At 43.3% G+C, this 21,146-nt stretch overlaps 1 protein-coding gene across 1 annotated transcript in view; it reads right to left on the bottom strand.

The window, feature by feature from the left end:
* The window catches only part of LOC139417536 (glutamate receptor-interacting protein 2-like), a 75,881-nt gene that overhangs the window by 49,846 nt on the left and 4,889 nt on the right, over positions 1-21,146 (bottom strand). Inside the window, exons 4-8 of the mRNA XM_071166787.1 lie at positions 17,251-17,331; positions 15,229-15,364; positions 10,974-11,119; positions 10,243-10,329; positions 10,076-10,151 (exon numbers count right to left, since the gene is read on the bottom strand). Of these exons, the coding sequence (XP_071022888.1) occupies positions 10,076-10,151; positions 10,243-10,329; positions 10,974-11,119; positions 15,229-15,364; positions 17,251-17,331 (526 nt within the window). The remainder of the gene's footprint in view (positions 1-10,075; positions 10,152-10,242; positions 10,330-10,973; positions 11,120-15,228; positions 15,365-17,250; positions 17,332-21,146) is intronic.

Below are 21,146 nucleotides of genomic sequence, written 5' to 3' on the forward strand. Positions count from 1 at the left end.
CACTAGAGAGGTGGAGAAGGAAGCAGCACTAGAGCTTCAGGTGCTCCTGCTGAATTGGAGACGGTGGTCAGTTCAGAGTCAGACTCAGAGCAGGAACCTTCAGGTACAACTTCAGAGCACAAACCTAAACATGCAGGTTATGATTTTAGATTAGTATGTGCTTTATTTATGAGATTATCAGTAGGACTGTAATCGGGGGACATACAATCGATGACTGCACAAGTAATACAAGTTTAAATTGAGGTTATCTACAATGTTAATCTCATTCTGCAGAGCAACCAGATGTGCAGAGAGAGAGAGGTTCAGAGCCCAGTACAGGGAAAATAGAAAGGGACAGCGAAAGCACTGAAAATACATTTGATTATTTTTCCCGTCCTCAGTCCAAGGACTTTGACTTATTTGTTCAGTACCACCCAAAACAAACCACTCAAAAGAGTTATTCCCAATGTATTCCACTCCAAAGACGTCACAAACAGACTGACATATAATGAAGTAACTCACACCTTGTTCTGCTCAGTATGTCTTGCATTTGCAAAACCTTCAACCAGTGATAGGGCATTTGTCAAAGGAGGCATGCAGGCCTGGAAACATGCCCATCAGAGAGTACAGGAACATGAGAGAAGCAAGACCCATAGAGAAAGTTCAGAAGCCTTTTTCCTCAGAGCCAGCAAAGCAGACATCCGTACCCTTCTGAGTGATAAGCAAATGTCAGTTCAACGAGACCAGGCCAGAAAGAGGAAACAAGTTATGGAACGTGTGATTGATGTATTTAAAGTTCTTGGTAAATGTGGGTTTAGCTACAGAGAACACAGACACAAAGCTGCATATAACTTGGAAAACATGGCCGTCAATCATGGCAAATTTCTTGAGCTTATATTGTTGCTAAGCAAATATGACGTCTGCCTACAAGAGCATGTTAGTGATTGCATTGAGAAGAGCAAGAAGCAGATGGGAAGTAAAGGAAGAGGGTCCTTGGTAACTATGACGTCCAAAACAACAGCAAATAAAGTAATTGAAGTCATCAGAATGTTGATTCAGCAGACAATTGCTGTTGAATTGAGAAAGGCAGGGATGTTCTCAATACAAATTAACATAACACAGGATTTAACATCTAAAGACCAGTGTGCAGTAGGTCTGTGATATGTCACTGATGTTGTCCATGTGAGACTCATTGCGGTCATTGTGAGTCATCGACTGGACAGTACTTTGTGGACCTTGTGAAACAGACCCTTGAAGATGGACATAGATATCAAACAGTGTGTTGGTAATGCAACAGACGGAGCAGCTAATATGCAGGGACTGTACAGGGGCTTCTCTGCGTCTCTCACAGGAGAGTCTCCTAACCAAGTACACATAAGGTGTTACTCACATGTCCTCAACCTTGTGCTAACCTACACCACTGGTTGTTATGGCAAGTGAATCCCTTTCCTCACTACTGAATGACATTACAGTGTTCGTTCGAGATTCCTACAAGCACAGGAAGCTATGGGAGGAAACCAGTGAGGACAGGAGACACAGACGGCTTGATGTAATTGGTGAAACACGCTGGTGGGCCAAAGACGAGGCCTTGAGGAATGTATTTGGAAGCTTTGCAAAGCCTGACCGTGCACTTTACGCGGATGTGGTCATCACTATGGAAAGAATTGAACAGGATGTGACCATAAAACCTGCCATCCGAAGCAAGGCCCAAGGGTACAAGGATGCTCTCCTAAAGTATGAAACCATACTTACAGCTGAGGTTTTTCTCAGCATTTTTGAGCAGACGTCCCCTCTCTCTAAATACTTGCAAACAAGTGGCATGGATATTGTAACAGCACCGCACTTGGTGACGGGAACGGAGGATAACCTGAGAGTGTGGGTGTGAAGAGGGCAGCAGACGACTTTGTTGAGTGGGCCAATGGCATTCTGGAAGAGCAGCAGGACTGTGATGCCGAAGCTCAGACTGCTCTCCCAGAGAAGAGAACAACAACAGGAAAAAGAAGAGAAAACCAGGTGAGTTGGAAGAAGACGAGCCCATTGCTAATGCAGATATGGATTACAAAATCAAGATCCACAATGCGGTACTGGACACTGTTGTTGAAAGTATTCACCGCCGTTATGCAGCAAATGTAGCGCTGTGTGCAGATGTCTCCTGCATGAATCCAAAGCATTTTCCTGAGATCAGAGAAAAGGGCCTTCCAAAGACAGCCATGAAGGAGCTCAGCAAATGCTTCCTGGAAATTGATGAATGTGCCACTGTTGAGGCATTCAGCCTTGCACAACAGTGGGAAAGACTGAAACAGTCAGCATTGGAGGAGTACAACACCAGGTCCGCCACCGCCAGTGATGAAGGCTTTGAGGATCCTGATGAAAGTTTGGAGTTGGTGAGCAGAAGTTGTTCCACATGTAAAAACTGCCCGATATGCTGCTACCTTCTCCTGTCTCAGTACAATCTGCCCACAGATGCTTATCACATGATTGATTTGGGCTACAAGCTCCACCTTACCCTATCCATCACTCAGATGGCTTGTGAGAGGACCTTCTCCACCCTGAAATTCATGAAGAACCGCCTAAGAATCTCCCTCACTCAAGAGAACCTTGAAGCGTTCCTTTTGATGGCAACAGAGAAGGAGATTCTTATGGGACTTGACAAAGATGACATCATTGACAAGATGGCAGAGAGCAGTGAGTTAGCACGCCGCCTACTGGTTTACTAGTGGTAATTACTTCCTGGTTATTCTGAAGTTGGTATGCTATGACTCTTCCTTGACAGGCTGACAAGGGTGAAATAACATTTGCTGTGAGTTAAAGCTTTTGTACAGAGGCATGTTTTTTGGACTTTCATATTATACTTGCAGTTATGAAGCCAATGTTCAATTTCATTGACTCGGTGTATAGAAGTGTTTATTTTTGTGCTGTTTGCTTTATGGACACAAGTGAGTGAACATTGTAATCTAAACATTTTTGTAGAGGAGTGCTTTTTCGACTTTTGTATTATACTTACATTGTTGTAGCTTATGTTCAAGTTCAGTGGATGTGTGTGTGTGAAGTTTTTTGATACTTTTGATATGCTTGAACATAAAGATAATAATTTGAACATTTGAGCTAACTCTGTATATCTCATTCTCTTTTTAAAAAGTGTAGGCTAATTGTTTTGTGTGTCTAGCCTTGTACATTTGTATGTGCTATGATTGGTTTATTCTTAGTGAGTTTTTGAGGGTGCATCCATAGCCATAGCATACCTTGAGAACTCAGTGTTCAGATAGGCTACTTGTTGGTCAGTTCCAAATGTTTGTATTTTGTAATGTGGATAACTTTCATCCCAGATGAACAAAGTGGCCAAATGTAAAACTAGTTTGGTACCTGTTACACAACAAACAGGGTTAGCCTACAAAATTAGCTGTCTGGAGGTTTGCGTGAACAGGGTGGCCTGGGAAGGAGTCAAATTCTCGGCCTGAATTATTGTTTCAGTCCATCCCTGACCTCCTCACACAACTTTTCCAGTGTTGCATGGATTCCAGCCAGAACACTAGCCTCAACTTTAACGGTAAGTCAATCGTCCGTGTCTGTAGATTAATCTGTTTTTCTTAATTTTGTCGGGTTAAAGGTAGTCGAATCTTTCCATGATGGAGTATGTTGCTCCTCCATAGCGTAAAGCTGTTGATACTAGTCAATTTCCCTCAGGATCTCCTTAGTATCCAGGTTGGCTCGTTATTGCAACCAGTTGTTTTACGAAAACGATAACAATGATTCTTTCCCACGATGAAAACAGGTGTCTCTAGTACAGCCAGCTAGCACTTGCAGAATCCACACAACAAAATGGAACACAAACTTGCAGTTCCAGCCGTAAAGGCTAACCACGTCGTGGAATCCTTAGCAACAAAACTCTCGTTCTGATTAAAATCAATTTAATAAAAGCATTTTAATATCAACCACAAACCGAGTGTAGACAGTACAATGTTCTTTTGCGCTCTGACAATGTATCTGATGACGTAAACCTGTGACTAATGTCATGATGTGGCCCTTTTTGGGTATAGCGCCTTCCCTCTCTCTCTCTCGCCTACACTCAGGCTGCTGTTATCTCAGGTCGTAAATTCCTGGAGGAGACTCTCTTCCTCATGGCCAGACAGTATATAGAGAGAAAAGGTTTCACAGGAGAACAAAGGAATTTCTTCCACATCACAGAACTTGAGAACTGAACAATATTCATGTTCTGGAGAATGTATAAACAGTCGGTGAAGTAGCCAGCTACGAACTGGTCCATTTTGATACATTTTGTGAAACTCAGGATAGACGATACAGCCACATTACCATAACCCTGTTTATACAAGAGTCTCAGTTATGAGTCTTACATCTAATTGTTGTATAAAATGAATGAGTAAAGATGAAACTATTTGTGAACTTATGTAATGTGATTTTAAACTGTTTAATGAAAGGGAACCCTTTAAAGTTAACTAAGTCATTGGCCCGCCCCATGAGCACAGACATTGATCTGGCGTCATGGGACAGCCTTTTTCTGCTCTTCCAAATATAACCCCCACCTTAGGAATTTATCTTCAGACCATGCTTCTCTCAATTACGAGAGGGCTAAGGTTTGAGTAGAGACCAGCTTACCTCGATAACCACGAGAGGGCTAAGGTTTCAGACCAGTACGTCATCACAGAGGGAGTTGAGGTTTGAGTAGATTGCTGAATCTCTTAACCATATCACGTGGTTAAACTCTAAGACTATCGACACAGACAGAATGTTTTTTTATTTCATACTAATTACTAGTCTGCAGCTAGGAATTTGGTACGATTGAACGCAAAGACCGACAACCGCCGAAACATCTATTCTATAACAACATTGCTGAATGTTACTCTGAACTATTCTTTTTTTTATTTATTTTTTATTTTTTATTTCACCTTTATTTAACCAGGTAGGCTAGTTGAGAACAAGTTCTCATTTGCAACTGCGACCTGGCCAAGATAAGGCATAGCAGTGTGAACAGACAACACAGAGTTACACATGGAGTAAACAATTAACAAGTCAATAACACAGTAGAAAAAAGGGGAGTCTATATATACATTGTGTGCAAAAGGCATGAGAAGGTAGGCGAATAATTACAATTATGCAGATTAACACTGGAGTGATAAATGATCAGATGGTTATGTACAGGTAGAGATATTGTTGTGCAAAAGAGCAGAAAAATAAATAAATAAAAACAGTATGGGGATGAGGTAGGTGAAAATGGGTGGGCTATTTACCAATAGACTATGTACAGCTGCAGCGATCGGTTAGCTGCTCAGATAGCAGATGTTTGAAGTTAATGAGGGAGATAAAAGTCTCCAACTTCAGCGATTTTTGCAATTCGTTCCAGTCACAGGCAGCAGAGAACTGGAACGAAAGGCGGCCAAATGAGGTGTTGGCTTTAGGGATGATCAGTGAGATACACCTGCTGGAGCGCGTGCTACGGATGGGTGTTGCCATCGTAACCAGTGAACTGAGATAAGGCGGAGCTTTACCTAGCATGGACTTGTAGATGACCTGGAGCCAGTGGGTCTGGCGACGAATATGTAGCGAGGGCCAGCCGACTAGAGCATACAAGTCGCAGTGGTGGGTGGTATAAGGTGCTTTAGTGACAAAACGGATGGCACTGTGATAAACTGCATCCAGTTTGCTGAGTAGAGTGTTGGAAGCAATTTTGTAGATGACATCGCCGAAGTCGAGGATCGGTAGGATAGTCAGTTTTACTAGGGTAAGTTTGGCGGCGTGAGTGAAGGAGGCTTTGTTGCGGAATAGAAAGCCGACTCTTGATTTGATTTTCGATTGGAGATGTTTGATATGGGTCTGGAAGGAGAGTTTAGAGTCTAGCCAGACACCTAGGTACTTATAGATGTCCACATATTCAAGGTCGGAACCATCCAGGGTGGTGATGCTGGTCAGGCGTGCGGGTGCAGGCAGCGAACGGTTGAAAAGCATGCATTTGGTTTTACTAGCGTTTAAGAGCAGTTGGAGGCCACAGAAGGAGTGCTGTATGGCATTGAAGCTCGTTTGGAGGTTAGATAGCACAGTGTCCAAGGACGGGCCGGAAGTATATAGAATGGTGTCGTCTGCGTAGAGGTGGATCAGGGAATCGCCTGCAGCATGAGAAACATCATTGATATATACAGAGAAAAGAGTCGGCCCGAGAATTGAACCCTGTGGCACCCCCATAGAGACTGCCAGAGGACCGGACAGCATGCCCTCCGATTTGACACACTGAACTCTGTCTGCAAAGTAATTGGTGAACCAGGCAAGGCAGTCATCCGAAAAACCGAGGCTACTGAGTCTGCCAATAAGAATACGGTGAATGACAAAGTCGAAAGCCTTGGCAAGGTCTATGAAGACGGCTGCACAGTAATGTCTTTTATCGATGGCGGTTATGATATCGTTTAGTACCTTGAGCGTGGCTGAGGTACACCCGTGACCGGCTCGGAAACCAGATTGCACAGCGGAGAAGGTACGGTGGGATTCGAGATGGTCAGTGACCTGTTTGTTGACTTGGCTTTCGAAGACCTTAGATAGGCAGGGCAGGATGGATATAGGTCTGTAACAGTTTGGGTCCAGGGTGTCGCCCCCTTTGAAGAGGGGGATGACTGCGGCAGCTTTCCAATCCTTGGGGATCTCAGACGATATGAAAGAGAGGTTGAACAGGCTGGTAATAGGGGTTGCGACAATGGCGGCGGATAGTTTCAGGAATAGAGGGTCCAGATTGTCAAGCCCAGCTGATTTGTACAGGTCCAGGTTTTGCAGCTCTTTCAGAACATCTGCTATCTGGATTTGGGTAAAGGAGAACCTGGAGAGGCTTGGGCGAGTAGCTGCGGGGGGGGGGGGGGGCTGTTGGCTGAGGTTGGAGTAGCCAGGCGGAAGGCATGGCCAGCCGTTGAGAAATGCTTGTTGAAGTTTTCGATAATCATGGATTTATCGGTGGTGACCGTGTTACCTAGCCTCAGTGCAGTGGGCAGCTGGGAGGAGGTGCTCTTGTTCTCCATGGACTTCACAGTGTCCCAGAACTTTTTGGAGTTGGAGCTACAGGATGCAAACTTCTGCCTGAAGAAGTTGGCTTTAGCTTTCCTGACTGACTGTGTGTATTGGTTCCTGACTTCCCTGAACAGTTGCATATCGCGGGGACTATTCGATGTTAGTGCAGTCCGCCACAGGATGTTTTTGTGCTGGTCGAGGGCAGTCAGGTTTGGAGTGAACCAGGGGCTATATCTGTTCTTAGTTCTGCATTTTTTGAACGGAGCATGCTTATCTAAAATGGTGAGGAAGTTACTTTTAAAGAAAGACCAGGCATCCTCAACTGACAGGATGAGGTCAATGTCCTTCCAGGATACCCGGGCCAGGTCGATTAGAAAGGCCTGCTCACAGAAGTGTTTTAGGGAGCGTTTGACAGTGATGAGGGGTGGTCGTTTGACTGCGGCTCCGTAGCGGATACAGGCAATGAGGCAGTGATCGCTGAGATCCTGGTTGAAGACAGCGAAGGTGTATTTGGAGGGCCAGTTGGTCAGGATGACGTCTATGAGGGTGCCCTTGTTTACAGAGTTAGGGTTGTACCTGGTGGGTTCCTTGATGATTTGAGTGAGATTGAGGGCATCTAGCTTAGATTGTAGGACTATCCATTCTAACCATGGCAGAGAGAAAGAGGGCGGACAAACTCTCACAAATGAGTGAGCGTTCATGTGCAAAGCATTTCAATTGTTATAATTATCAACTTTGTAGTGTCTTATCTCAGTCGACCCCCACTTCCCTTTTGTCCACCAAGCCGCGATACCGGTTTATCCCACTAGGGAAACTCCGTTATCATTTCCTTTATTTGTTTGTGCATTTCTGTGTTTATTTAGTTAGTTAATAAATAAATAAATGATTGAGAATTGATGTATGGATGACTCATAGTGAAGACTGCGTTCGTGCAGTCTGAATATTTTCCCTGGTGCCCCGACTTCCTAGTTAATTACATCTACCTGATTAGTTAATCACATAATAATAATAATTACAGAGAATTTATTTGATAAACTAAACAGTCTTCAGTTTAATGATGCCAAAGACATGACACTAAGGAATTAACATGGTCCACACACACCAACTGTGAAAAAGGCACGACAACGCCTATTCCCCCTCAGGAGGGTGAAAATATTTGTTGTGGACTTTCATATCCTCAAAAAGTTAAACAGCTGCACCATTGAGAGCATCTTAACTGGATAGCCACCCCTTGGTATGGCAACTGCTTGGCATCCGATCACAAGGCACTACAGAGGGTAGTGCGTATGGCCCAGTACATCACTGGGGTCAAGCTCCCTGCCATCAATGACCTCTATATCAGGCAGTATCAGAGAAAGACCCCAAAGAATGCACCAAGTCTGGAACCAACAGGATCATGAACAGCTTCTACCCCCAAGCCATGAGACAAAATAGTTAACCAAATAGCTACTCAGACTATTTGAATTGATGCTCCCCTTTGCACTAATTATTTTGACTCATCACATACGCTGCTCCTACTGCTTATTATCTATCCTGTTGCCTATTCACTTTACCCCTACCTATATATACACACATATCTACCTCAATTACCTCGTACCCCTGGACATCGACTCGGTACTGGTACACAGTGTACAGTTGAAGTCAGAAGTTTACATACACCTTAGCCAAATACATTTAAACTCAGTTTTGAACAATTCCTGACATTTAATCCTTATATAAAAAAAAAGTCCCTGTTTTAGGTCAGTTAGGATCACCACTTTATTTTAAGAATGTGAAAGGTCAGAATAGTAGGACTCGTTTTACTGTAGATATAGATACTTTTGTAGCTGTTTCCTCCATCATCTTCACAAGGTCCTTTGCTGTTGTTCGGGGATTGATTTTCACTTTTCGCACCAAGGTACGTTCAACTCTAGGAGACAGAACGCGTCTCTTTCCTGAGCGGTGTGACAGCTGCATGGTCCCATGGTGTTATTACTTGCGTACTATTGTTTGTTCAGGCGTTTGGAGATTGCTCCCAAGGATGACTTGTGGAGGTCTACAATTTTTGGGCTGATTTCTTTTGATTTTCCCATGATGTCAAGCAAAGGAGCACTGAGTTTGAAGGTAGGCCTTGAAATACATCAACAGGTGCACCTCATTTGAATCAAATGATGTCAATTAGCCTATCAGAAGCTTCTAAAGACATGACATTGTTTTCTGGAATTTTCCAAGCTGTTTAAAGGCACAGTCAACTTAGTGTATGTAAACTTCTGACCCACTGGAATTGTGATACAGTGAATTATAAGCGAAATAAACAATTGTTGGAAAAATTACTTGTGTCATGCACAAAGTAGATGTCCTAACCGACTTGCCAAAACTATAGTTTGTTGACAAGAAATTTGTGGAGTGGTTGAAAAACGAGTGTTAATGACTCTCACAACTCACTGGCAAACAATTTAGGGGTTCCCCTCTTGGTGGCGCAGAGAAAAAGGTGAAGCTTTACAGGGCATTTTCTGCAATTCTACACATTTAGCCATTTTAGCAGTTTTAAAACACATGTTTCATGTGATTCACATTTCAAATAAATAAAATATTATTTCTCAAATGCTTGGTAAACAACAGGTGTAAACTCACAGTGAAATGAAGTCAGAAGTTTACATACACTTCTGACTTAAACTGTATATAGCCAAGTTATTTTTACTCGTGCATTTATTCCTTGTGTTATTGTTTGTATAATGCTTTTCTCTGCACTGTTGGGAAGGGCTCGTAAGTAAACATTTCACTGTGAGTTTACACCTGTTGTTTACCAAGCATTTGAGAAATAATATTTTATTTATTTGAAATGTGAATCACATGAAATGTGTTTTAAAACTGCTAAAATGGCTAAATGTGTAGAATTGCAGAAAATGCCCTGTAAAGCTTCACCTTTTTCTCTGCGCCACCAAGAGGGGAACCCCTAAATTGTTTGCCAGTGAGTTGTGAGAGGCCCCCAACAAAATCTTGCTTAGAGCCCCCAAAATGATAGAAACATCCTTGCGCTTACTAATGTGACATACTCATGAGGGTATAAGCATGTGTGCACGCACACAGTCTTATCTCTTCTGCATGTCTTTACCGATCAGCTGGACCCCCATGCCGTACGTAGGTCACTACCAGAGGACGAGACCTGTGCCAGTCTTCATGGAACCCTCCTAGAACAACAGAACACAAACCAGCTCTAGCGCAATCTTTCATCCTTTCCCACCCTTTAATACACATTCTAACAGACTTGATGATGCCCACCTCTCATGACGAATCCAAAGCTGTTGCCCTCCTTGTATAGGCACAACTCTATAGTCTTAGCTATAACACTTGTGGGAGTGTTCTGGACTGAAAACAGAGAGGGAAAGAAGTTCAGAGTTTAGACACAATAACAGAATCAGACCAACACCATCTTAGGTCACAAACCCAATCACCATTGCAAAAACACAGTGGCATGAAGGTTTTATCCACCTTTAAAATAATGGAACATTGTAAGATAGTGTTAACTGCAACCCACTCACTGCCAGAGGTACAACCTATTGCTGGGTAGCTGTTTTGGAGGTTGAATCATTATAAGTCACCACTGGATCATCCGGTGGAGGTTGGTGAAGGGAGGACGGCTCATGGCTAGAATAAATTGAAATTTATCGAAGACATAAAACCCATCCCACGTTCCATTTTGGCCATTATAATGAGCACGTCCTCCAATTGAAAATGAAACCAGCCTCCAATGGGATAATCAATTATTTATTATTACTATTATTTTTGGGTCACAGTCCAGAAATAGATGAGCTAGTACTGTACTGGAATAACGTCCGATGGTAAGAATACAACAACAGAGAGAACTGGAGGCTTTTCAGCCAAGAACAAAAGCAAGATATGTTGACCTGATCTGCAATATCGTATATGTAATTTGAAATGCAAAGACATGGACGTAACATAACTACTAACAGCAGCCCAGAGGCAGGCCTACACACTAGAAGTGCTCGTACCAAAAGGAGGTAGTTCGTAATCCACTTCCAGAACCACACGCTCTCCTATGTTCTTCAGCAGGCTGATGATCTCATCGTGGCGGAGCTTGGACAGGTTGATGCCGTTCACTGACTTGATGTAGTCTCCCACATTCAGCTGGTCACTCCTGTGCAGACAGGAGGATGGATTAACAATTGAAAATGTTGGTTGATGAGTAGGGCCAGGAGTTTTCCTGACCATGTCACTTATAGCCAGGAATAAATCTGGGTTGGGTCACATGCTTTGGAAAAACTCCTGGCCCTACTCATAACGATACTCTCAAAACAACATCTCATGTCCTGATGGCTTGAGAACATTGTTGTGTATTTTCATCTTTGCCCTGTCATGAACACTGTTTGGCACCTTTGTAACATATTTGTAACACAAGCTATATTCATGTAAATCGTTGCTATTGCGATGGACAAGAAGAACGGGTGCTAAGAAGTAGTGCTAAACATTCTCCAGTCAGACAGAGAAAAGGAGAGAGATGTTGCACATGGTGTCTCTCATGTGACATTGTGTGTCAACATGAAGCTCATTTAGATGCTATTTAAATAGATGTACTGCTCTGCTACACCTCTGGGCTACTGACAATTGCTACAGTGATGCAGGACACACACATCCGCATCAGTTAACCAAACACGGTCATACGTTCTCATCTCAACATAGATATACGCTGAGTGTAAAAAAACATTAGGAAGACCTTCCTAATATTTAGTTGGACCCTCTTTTGCCATTAGAACTGTGTCAATTCGTCGGGGCATGGACTCTACAAGGTGTCAAAAGCGTTCCACAGGGATGCTAGGCCATGTTGACTCCAATGCTTCTCACAGTTGTGTAAGGTAGGCTGGATGTGCTTTGGGTGGTGGACCATTCTTGATATATCCAGGAAACTGATGAGCGTGAAAAACCCAGCAGTGTTGTAGTTCTTGATACACTCAAACCGGTGTGCCTGGCACCTACTACCATACCCTGTTCAAAGGACACTTACAGTGCATTCGGAAAGTATTCAGACCCTTGGACTTTTTACACATTTTGTTACATTACAGCCTTATTCTAAAATGGATAACAAACAAAAATCCCCAATCTACACACATTACCCCATAATGACAAATCAAAAATTGATTTTCACAAAATGAAATTAAAAACTGATATCACATTTACATAAGTATTCAGACCCTTCAATCAGTACATTGCTAAAGCGCCTTTGGGAGTGATTAAAGCCTTGAGTCTTCTTGAGTACAAGCTTGGCGCACCTGTATTTCGGGTAGTTTCTCCCATTCTTCTTTGCAGATCCTCTCAAGCTCTGTCAGGCTGGATGGAGAGCGTCGCTGCGCAGCTATTTTCAGTTCTCTCCAGAGATGTTAGATCGGGTTCAAGTCCGGGCCACTCGAGGACATTGAGACTTGTCCCGAAGCCACTCCTGCATTGTCTTGGCTGTGTGCTTAGGGTCGTTGTCATGTTGGAAGGTGTACCTTCGCCCCAGTCTGAATTCCTGAGTGCTCTGTATAAGGTTTTCATCAAGGATCTCTCTGTACTTTGCTTCGTTAATCTTTCCCTCGGTCCTGACTATTCTCCAAGTCCCTGCTGCTGAAAAACATCCCCACAGCAGAGATGCCGCCACCACCATGCTTCACCGTAGGGTTTCCTCCAGACGTGACTCTTGGCATTCAGGCCAAAGAGTTCAATCTTGGTTTTATCAGACCAGAGAATCTTGTTTCACATAGTCTGATTGTCCTTTAGGTGCCTTTTGGCATACTCCAAGCGGGCTGTCATGTGTCTTTTGCTAAGGACTGGCTTCTGTCTGGCCACTCTACCATAAAGGCCTGATTGGTGGAGTGCTGCAGAGATGGTTGTCCTTCTGGAAGGTTCTCCCATCTCCACAGAGGAACTCTGGAGCGCTGTCAGAGTGACCATCGGGTTCTTGGTAACCTCCATGACCAAGGCCTTTGTCCCCAATTGCTCAGTTTGGCCGGGCGGCCAGCTCTAGGTACATACTTGGTGGTTCCAAACTTCTTCCATTTAAGAATGATGGCCACTGTGTTCTTGGGGACCTTCAATGCTGCAGACATGTTTTGTTACCCTTCCCAAGATCTTTGCCTCGACACAATCCTGTCAATTTCTTTGACCTCATGGTTTTTGCTCTGAGATGCACTGTCAACTGAGGTACCTTTATACAGACTGGTGTGTGCCTTTCCAAATCATGACCAATCAATAGAATTGACCACAGGTGCAACCAAGATGTGGAAACATCTCAAGGATGATCAATGGAATCAGGATGCACCTGAGTTCAATTTCGAGTCTCATAGCAAAGCGTCTGAATACTTATGTAAATAAGTTATTTCTGTTTTTATTTTTAAGAAATTAGCAAAAATGTCTAAAAACCTGTTTTTGTCATTACGGGGTATTGTGTGTAGATTGATGAGCAAAAACAATTTGTATCAATTTTAGAAAAAGTCTAACATAGCAATATGTGGAAAAAGTCCAGGGGTCTGAATACTCCCGAATGAACTGTAAATATTATTTCTTGCCCGTTCACTTTTATGAATGGCGCACATACACAAACCATGTCTCTATTAAAAATCCTCCTCCAACCCTTCATCTACACTGATTGAAGTGGATTTAAGTGACAACAATAAGGGAACATAGATTTCAAGCTGATTCACCTGGTCAGCCTTTGTCATGGAAAGAGCAGGTGTTCCTAATGTATTGTACACTCAGGGTTTACTGTATACGAGACCTACAGACCAGCAAAGAGGCCAATGTTGTAAAGGTTATAATGGTGAGAAGCTGTTCATCAATATTATGATTGTCATGTCTAGTCCTCCGATCACATTCTACACTGAGACACCTCGGTGGTGGCAGAAAGAATATTATATTCCAAGTATTTAATGTGTGTGTGTCAGTAGAGGCTAGCAGTCACATGATGCTTAGTCACTGAAGCGTGAGTGCTTTCCACTGGGTTTTGCTCTCGTGGCTGACATGGGAACAAATTAAATGAGCTGAATGTTAATTAGACTATCTGTACTAAAATAACATCGCTCCACTGTTACGGCTGTTGAAAGGAGCGGACCAAGGTGCAGCGTGGTGAGCGTACATGTTCTTTAATAAAGAAAAAGACGCCGGACAAAACAATACACACTACAAAACAAAACCGTGAAGCTTAAGGCTAAGTGCCATAAAGAATGTCAACTTCCCACCAAGACAGGTGGGAACAAAGGCACCTAAGTATGGTTCCCAATCAGAGACAAAGATAGAGAGCTGTCCCTGATTGAGAACCATACCCGGCCAAAACATAGAGATAGAAAATCATAGAAACACAACACATAGAAATGCCCACCCCAACTCACGCCCTGACAAAAACCAAAATAGAGACATAAAAAGGATCTCCAAGGTCAGGGTGTGACATCCACACTCCAAAATAGAAACATTACATCAAATCAAAATTTATTTGTCACGTGCGCCAAATACAACAGGTGTAGTAGACCTTACAGTGAAATGCTTACCAACAGTGCAAAAAAGGTATTGTGTGAACAATAGGTAAGTTAAGAAATAAAACAACAGTAAAAAGACAATGAAAATTAACAGTAGAGGCTGTATACAGTGGCGAGGCTGCATACAGACACCGGTTAGTCAGGCTGATTCAGGTAGTATGTACACGTAGATACGGTTACTATGCATATATGATGAACAGAGAGTTGCAGTAGCGTAAAAGAGGGGGTGGTGGGTGGCAGGACACAATGCAGGTAGCCTGGTTAGCCAATGTGTGGGAGCACTGATGGTTGGTCGGGCCAATTGAGGTAGTATGTACATGAATGTATAGTTAAAGTGACTATGCATATATGATAAACAGAGAGTAGAAGCAGCGTAAAAGATTATGAATGCCAAGCGAATAGAGGCAATTAAATAAAGCAGGTAGTTGCTGAAAATGTTCTCTACATAAACTTAATACAAAATAATTCACTGTAGTAAAAGGTCATTTCATTTAGTTTGTGTGATTGGTGAGTAGGTGGGAACATCCATATTTATCTTGTTAATTAACAGAGGAGACTCTCTCATAGACTGTGTCCTGGTGTAATATCAGTTCCAGGCTAAACATCACCCAGTAAAAAGCTGATCTACTGCAGTGTCTATAATCCCTAGGTTAGGACGACATGTGTGGGTGGCGGGTAACACACACAGACACCTCACTGCGGTTGCCTGGTTACAGATGTGTCATCCTAGCCAAGATCTCACCTGGCAGCTAGCCCACCTGGCCGCAGGTTTGACACTCTGGGCTTGCCGTCCTTATCGGACCCCCCGGAGATGGTGAGGCCCAGGCTGCTGCCTTCCCTTTTAATCAGGTCCAACGTGGTCATGCCCCAGTAGTCCTCTATAGACACACAGAAACGGACAGGAGGAACAGTGTCACAGAGTCAGCATCCTTCTGGTACACTGAGACGGTTTGTCTGAGCTGCTACAAACATGAATTGATTATCTCTGCCTCTATCATTCTGCTTCTATCATTCTGCCTCTTTCTCGCTCATTCTGACTAACTCTTTCGCTGCCTTTTCTATCTCTCCATCTCTGTCTCTTTCCCTCCCTTTCCTCTTTGGTAATGATGACATGGATGGGGTTAGCTCCATATTAACGCAGTGCATTCAACATAATTGGGTGGAATTCAGTGGATGAATTAAAAATGTAAATCTTGACACAAAAGGGCAATTTTCTAGATTCCTAAATTATAATTTATTCATTTCCTGAACAGAATTGAGTTCAAATTGGGGTTGACCCTAACTGATGGCTAGCTAGCCGTAGTACGTTTAGACGTTGTAGCTTACACTACATGAAAAAAGGTATGTGGACACCCGCTCGTCGAGCATCTCATTCCAAAAGCATGGACATTAATATGGAGTTGTTCCCCTTTGCCAGCCTCTTCTGTGAAGGCTTTCCACTAGATGTTGGAACATTGCTGCGAGGACTTGCTTCCATTCAGCCACAAGAGCATTAGTGAAGTTAGGCACTAATGTTTGGCGATTAGGCCTGGCTCACAGTCGGCGTTCCAATTCATCCCAAAGGTGTTCGATGGGGTTGAGGTCAGGGCTCTGTGCAGGCCAGTCAAGTTTTCCCACACTGATCTCAACATACAATTTCTGTATGGACCACACTTTGTGCACAGGGGATTTTTATGCTGAAACAGGAAAGGGCCTTCCCCAAACTGTTGCCACAAAGTTGGAAGCACAGAATTGTCTAAAATGTAATTGTATGATGTATCGTTAAGATTTCCCGAACCATGAAAAACAGCCCCAGACCATTACTCCTCCTCCACCAAACTTTAAAGTTGGCACTATGCATTGTGACAGGTAGCGTTCTCAGATGGTGAAGCGTTATTCATCACTCCAGAGAATACGTTTTCACTGCTCCACTGAGTCCAATGGAGGCAAGCTTTCACCACTCCAGCTGACACTTGGCATTGCATGGAGATCTAAGGCTTGTGTGCGGCTGCTCGGCCACGGAAACCCATTTCATGAAGCTCCCGATGAACAGTTCTAGTGTTGATGTTGTTTCCAGAGGCAGATTGGAACTCGGTAGTGAGTGTTCCAACCGAGGACAGACAATTTACCACGGTACGCGCCTCAGCACTCAGTGGTCCCATTCTGTGAGCTTGTGTGTCCTACCACTTCGCGGCTGAGCCGTGGTTGCTCATAGATGTTTCCACTTCACGATAACAGCACTTATAGTTGAACGGGGCAGCTTTAGCAGGGGAGAAATTTGACAAACTGACTTGTTGGAAAGGTGGCATCCTATGACGGTGCCACGTTGAAAATCACTGAGCTCTTCAGTAAGGCCTTTCCACAGCCAATGTTTGTGTGCGGAGAATGCATGGCTGTGTGCTCGATTTTATACACCTGTTAGCAATGGGTGTGGCTGAAATGGCTGAATCCACTAATTTGAAGAGGTGTCAACATACTTTTGTATATATAGTGTATGTGCTTGGTTCCATTCTGTCTGGCTGCAGACAGAATGGATTCCTTTAGTCTCCAGCGACAGGCTACATAGGCATTTTCTAAACATTATCTAAGCACTGCAGTACCACATCTATCAGCCAATGTAGCGCAGACGTGATGGAACATGTGCAATCAAACAATCCCAGTGAAAAGCACGACTCCTGTGGATAGCTTTCCATCATGGAGAAAGGCTGAAGATAGTGGACATGGTACCACAGAAGATACTGTAGAATGTGGAACGAAGTTACAGTAAGGTGTAATCACACTGTACCTTTAATACTGCGTCTCCTGGAGGTAAGGGCATGGTCGGTCCCTCCAGAGTCCTTGCTGCCCTTAGAGTATGGCCCATCATCTGGAATAATGAAAGGGACATTTGGTGAATAATCTGGATGTTTGGAAAATTACTACAGTATGTGAGGAATGTGTGCATGCTGTTCCTTAGAGGAGAGGGGAATCTGACACCATCACATCCCCTGTCCACACACTGACAGCTGCCTGGGCCTTGTTTAACCCTTTGATCCCTATTAGAGGGAGTGTGAACATTAGAAAGAGGCACAACAGGAAGGAACTCCTCTAACAGGCACTTAGCCTACTAACTCAAAGAACACTGGCTGGTCAATCTCAGAGACCCGGAAGGTCTTCCGGCTGTTTCCATGGTAACAGTGGGATAGATAAAGAGATCAAGAAAGCTAGTTTTAGTGCGAGTAGTATGAACTTGTCCCAATAGACACTTATCTAAAGATAATGTTGCCTTGTTCACCCTAATGGTTAAGATTTAGACTTGGAGGAGCTGATTCTGTGATGTGTCCACAGGCATCTTCTACCCGCGGTGAAACATGATGTCTGCACCAAGATGATGCATACCGTATACATTAGAGCTGGGAAATGCTCTTGAGGGAACATGCTGTGGTTAAAGGACTGTTCAGGCATGTGAAGAATACAAACATTTTCAGTCAACGACAACAGCTGCTACAGAGGAAACCAGGAAATGTTCTCTGTTCCTCTGGGATCCTCTTTTTTACAGTGGAAGCCATTTCTGACAGATCACCGGCCCCAGATTTGCAGTGACCCTGGCCTGCCATTTGAATCTGGATACAGCATGGGCATGTCAGCATTTCTGTCCACCGAGGACAAACTTTTCAACCAAATGACTTAAACATCATATTACACACTTAAGGAAAAGCTAAGTCAAAGTTGTTTAAAAAAACATTTGCGGAAAGCTAGGGCCTATGAGAGGTCCATCTATTTCAGCTGCTGCACTGACAGGTCGACTTCATACACCGTATGCTCCAAATATTCTGACATAAGCACTATTCTTACTATTGATTGAACGCAGCTCAGCCTTTCCACTCCCTTGCTGAGATACACTGTACAATGTTACATGTAACACTCTTGGTAACGAAAAACAAAATGCAAATTTAACCTAGTGATGTCCTGTTCATCAGCTTTAGGCAGGATTGTCATGATGACGTGAGTAGGTGATATTTCTGTCCTGTGTTGTCTACACTCAATTAACCATTCATCCACTTTTGTATCGCAACTAATCATCCCTCGTGCATAATATCACATGACCCTTAACTAAATTCACATCATCAATATTCAAATGGGCCCAGCCTTTGGTCAAAAAGGGAAAAATTCTCAATTTTCATTCTTGTCATGCACAGGACTAGTTGGCCCAAAGACAAAATAACATGGAGTGTATCTCAATAGCCTAAAATAGCTTAGTCACCTTTCTTTCATTTGCACAGATGTAAAAGAACGGGTGAAAACAGTTAGCTGGTACTGGTCGTTCACCTTTCCTACATTTTCAGATCAGTGCATTTGAAGGAAAGAGACGAGGAGAAGGAATGTCTCCATATCATAGAATCATGGAGGTTGATAAGCCACGTCTTAACTGGGGAAAATACGCAGACATAATATAAAAATGAAACATAATGAGAGTGTACAAAAATAAAACTCAAGGGCTTGCAGGAATATGCATACAACGATAATGTACACTTCCTTGCACAAATATCCTGTTCAACAACCTTAGGGCATTAGTGCACGGCGGGCACGCACATACACACACACACAGTGTGAATCACCAAAGACACACTGTGACAGGCAGCAGCGTGCGTGGTCCCATGAGGGGCCTGACAGTCCAAGCAGCCATCATTGTAGTCAAAAGGCAACGTTTGCTCTGGGTTACAAAGACCCCATACGCCCCACGTGACTGAACGCAACTATACCATACATACAGCTGTACCAGTTAAGAAAAACATCATTAGTGATCCTGACGGGCCAATCATGGGCCAAATACATTACTTCTTGAATTGGCTTAATCAATTCAGCAGCCAAAACAAAAAGCACCCTTGAACTGAACAATGTCATAACTGGGTACGGCAGGGCACGAACCTCCTAGTAGGAGCATGTTGTTTTGGCAGAGGGAATACTCATCTACTGTGGTAGCTAAAGAATCAGGTACGGAACTGTAAAAACGATACACTTAAGATCTGCAAACAGGACAGTACCTACAACATTACTTAGAGTGGTGTGCAAAGTAATGTGCCAGAAAAATAGTCACCCCTATTAATTTCTGGCGTGTCAATTAAATGAATCTAATTCAGGGCACCGTATGCTATCCCCTTTAGAACCAATCAGAATGTAGGTTAAATGTGGAGGCCTCTGACAATAGCTATGAAATCAGTGCTATTTTCAGAGGTAAAACAGTATTTATAAACTGGGCTTCACTGGACCCAGTTTGCATTGCCATATCTGCTCCAATTTCAGACGGCAGCCTTGTATTCAGTACTGTCTGGCCCTAATTCAATGGCATTTGGTGTACTGTCTGTGCCTTAATAGCGGATTAATTGATATACTGCGAGTAAAATGGTGCTTGACAAAGCTGTCATTCAACAAATCTCAATTAATCTGAATGTGTACAAATATAGGGGAAAAGTGTAACATTTCCAGCTGACTAAATAACCTCTAATGACAGAAAGTCTAGCTATGTGACCAGCTACCTCACTGGGCATAGATGCCAATTCAACATCTATTCCAGGTTGGTTCAACGTCATTTCATTGAATGTTGATTGAACCAGTGTGCCCAGTGGGATGTGTGTTACCACCATGCTGAAGACATTAAATCACAGGTATAAATACTTCACTTTTCACATTCAGAACTAAATACTGTTACAGGTGCTATTGATAGTCCTAAGCCCCTTACTATTGCAATACTAGGGTGTAGCACTACAAACCATATGACATACAGTGCACACTAGATAGCCTATGACGGCTGTGATATTCATTCATTCATCATCACAATCAGTGAGTGTCAGGCAGATTTACCGATGCTGCTGTTCTTCGCCTCTCTCCTCAGACCACAAAGCATGGCTGCAGTCCTGTCAAAACATCCGACCTGAGAGAAAAGTCGCTGTTCTGTTGTAGTGGCCAGCAGACCCAGCGAGGTGCCCCTGGGAATACGGTGTCCTCTGTGACCCAGTCTCACTCGCTAACAAGCAGGACAAAAAACAATTTTCTTCTCTTCATATCTCTGTTCTACTTGAAGCATATCTTGACTTCACTTATTGCATGAAAAATCCTGTTCCATAGATGTCTATTTCTATGTCCTTCAACTGTTTAAACTTGGTAAAAAAAATATATATATATATATATATATTGCTAAAATAAGTAATTCCCACAACAAACTGAAAGCAGGGAAACCAAATGATCAAAGCATCAAAGGAATAGTCATCTCTCCTTTTCTTCCCACCATTCTGAGGTTCCTTTTGAGGTATTCATGGTTGCTCTTCCTATTCCATAGGAATAATCATACCCCTCGTTCACGCTCACATACCAGCTCACACACACAGCAACCATTACACACAGCCTCAGTGAGTGTGTCGGAGAAGGTTGCTCTCCCTCCCTCTCTATGACAGAGGGGTGTGATGAAGCAGTCAAACACTCTCCCCACACATGACACGGTCACACCCCCTGCATCACACACACTTTCTCTCACACACGCGCACACTCAGTGCAGTCAAGCATACAATTAACGTTACCCACACATCCATTGTCACTGAGCTCATACAAGAGCAGCCATAAGCAGTTACACATTTTCCACACTAGTCGACACAGAAGCAGTGCCCATCTTACTGTGCCCACCATAGTCATCCTACCCACACACAT

Source organism: Oncorhynchus clarkii, chromosome 9, assembly GCF_045791955.1.
Source record: "Oncorhynchus clarkii lewisi isolate Uvic-CL-2024 chromosome 9, UVic_Ocla_1.0, whole genome shotgun sequence".
NCBI lineage: Eukaryota > Metazoa > Chordata > Actinopteri > Salmoniformes > Salmonidae > Oncorhynchus > Oncorhynchus clarkii.